Here is a 1,751-nt window from a genome sequence, read left to right as displayed (position 1 = left end):
GGCGTTCGAAGCTTTTGTTAGAGGGGGAGTATGAGTATCCAATTTCAAGCTTGTTCGATCAAAGGAGTGTCCTAAATAGACTTGAGCTATTTGTTATTTAGTTATTTTGGGTTATCACTCATTTGTGTAACAAGTTGGGCAGCATTAAAATATATGCTCCAACTTGAGGGGGAGTGTTAAGGAATATATATTTGATATATAGAATCTCTATATATTAGGCAGTTTAGGGTTTTAGGTAGGTAGGACATATGGAAATTTGTTTCCTATTCGTAGTTTTCTAGTACCTATTTATAGGGCTTTATATTTTCTATTCCTATGAGAGTTTGATATAATATATGACAGCACATTAGAAACTCTCTCTCTTTCCTTTCGTAACACATGTAAATAAATGTTGCCAGACTTGGTATATAGCAGCCGGTGATGGTAGTCGTGAAAATCAGCCCTGGCAGCCAACAAATAGGTTTTACAGTTGATAGATACTAAGAACAAAAGTTGTAATGAAAACAAAAGTTATATACGAACCCCCCATATACAGGCAAGAAGTTTGAGAGACTCCATGGGAAATGAAAACCACAATGCGCTTCAATTGTCTCGATGACTCTAAGTACCATCCATAGCCATAGTGTAATCAGATGGGGACCAGTGACTGCAGGACCAATTATTGTAGCAAATCCAAGGAAGAAAATCTCAGCCGGATGAGCATATTCAGAAGTCACCATTGGCGTTGCATACCTGTGATCGAAAAATTAAAATAGCAACAAAAACTTGTTATTAAAAACCAGTGCTCTCTACATACTCATGATGGACACTGTGAACATGCTTGTAGAGCCATTTTGTATGTAAAATCCTATGCCCCCAATAGGATACAGAGTCCTCCAGGATGAAGTAGAATATTATTTGAGTTGAAATAACTTTCCTGAAAAAATAGAAGGTTCATAGTACATAATATATGAAGTATGCAAAGTGTATACATACATATAAAAGAGTAAAAGAAATAGAAGTATCAGGCAACATTGGGAAAATTGAATTGTGCTATGTCTGTTCAACTATGTGTTAGTTCGGAAAGAGCTCGTAAATACCAGGATGGCAAGGGAAGACTACTTCGCATTCCCATGTATCTAAAGACAGGATAGGATAAAACAATTACAGGGAGATTAACACAAAAATGATACAGTAACAGGTGTGTGATGCATTTCTCCTGAGCTGCAGTGGTACTATTTTTAGTCTGCACCAAACATGAGGTCATAAAGTTAAACAACTTTCAAATCCATATGTCTAAGTGACAGTTTACCTTGGACAAAGAATGTGGCTTTCCCTTTTGGTAATTAAAACAATATGAGCTTTGAAAAGGTCAAGCTTTGTAATGCAACATATGTTAGAATTTATTAATGTTACATAATACACATTATAATGCAACATATGTTAGAACTTAGAACTTGGTAATTAAAACAATACGTCTGGGAATGCAACATATCAATTTATCAGAAGACTGAAGATCAAGAAGATGACAGACTCTGAAAAGTATGAATCTAATGGTAGAACTTGTGAGAAAGTAATCTTTGAAATTGTCATTATAACTGTCATTTAGAAGCTACTTGAAGAGAGAACATAAGAAAAACCAGTTTCTTCAGGAATACCAAGCAGAAAGCAAACAGTTGAGCACAGTCATGACATAGGGCAAGCCAGAGAACTGTTCGGTCATCTTTTTGCAATGATCCTCTTAAATGTAATCCTGAAATTGTTCAAGGAAA

The 1,751-nt window shown here is 35.5% G+C and overlaps 1 protein-coding gene across 1 annotated transcript; it reads right to left on the bottom strand.

Annotated features, from left to right (window-relative positions):
* Positions 1–288: 288 nt before the first annotated feature.
* LOC109166491 (methylsterol monooxygenase 2-2-like) lies at positions 289–1,329 on the bottom strand. The gene is made up of 4 exons (XM_019315441.1): positions 1,080–1,329; positions 797–916; positions 523–732; positions 289–442 (listed from the first exon to the last, which is right to left on the bottom strand). The coding sequence occupies exons 1-4, from the start codon at positions 1,244–1,246 to the stop codon at positions 289–291; spliced, it is 651 nt and encodes a 216-aa protein (XP_019170986.1). The 5' UTR covers positions 1,247–1,329.
* Between the last annotated feature and the right edge of the window lie 422 nt (positions 1,330–1,751).

The sequence above is a fragment of the Ipomoea nil genome, unplaced genomic scaffold (assembly GCF_001879475.1).
Source record: "Ipomoea nil cultivar Tokyo-kokei standard unplaced genomic scaffold, Asagao_1.1 scaffold3100, whole genome shotgun sequence".
In the NCBI taxonomy this organism is placed as follows: Eukaryota; Viridiplantae; Streptophyta; class Magnoliopsida; order Solanales; family Convolvulaceae; genus Ipomoea; species Ipomoea nil.
Note: the sequence above shows the minus strand (reverse complement) of the source record. Positions and strands in the feature narration are given on the sequence as shown.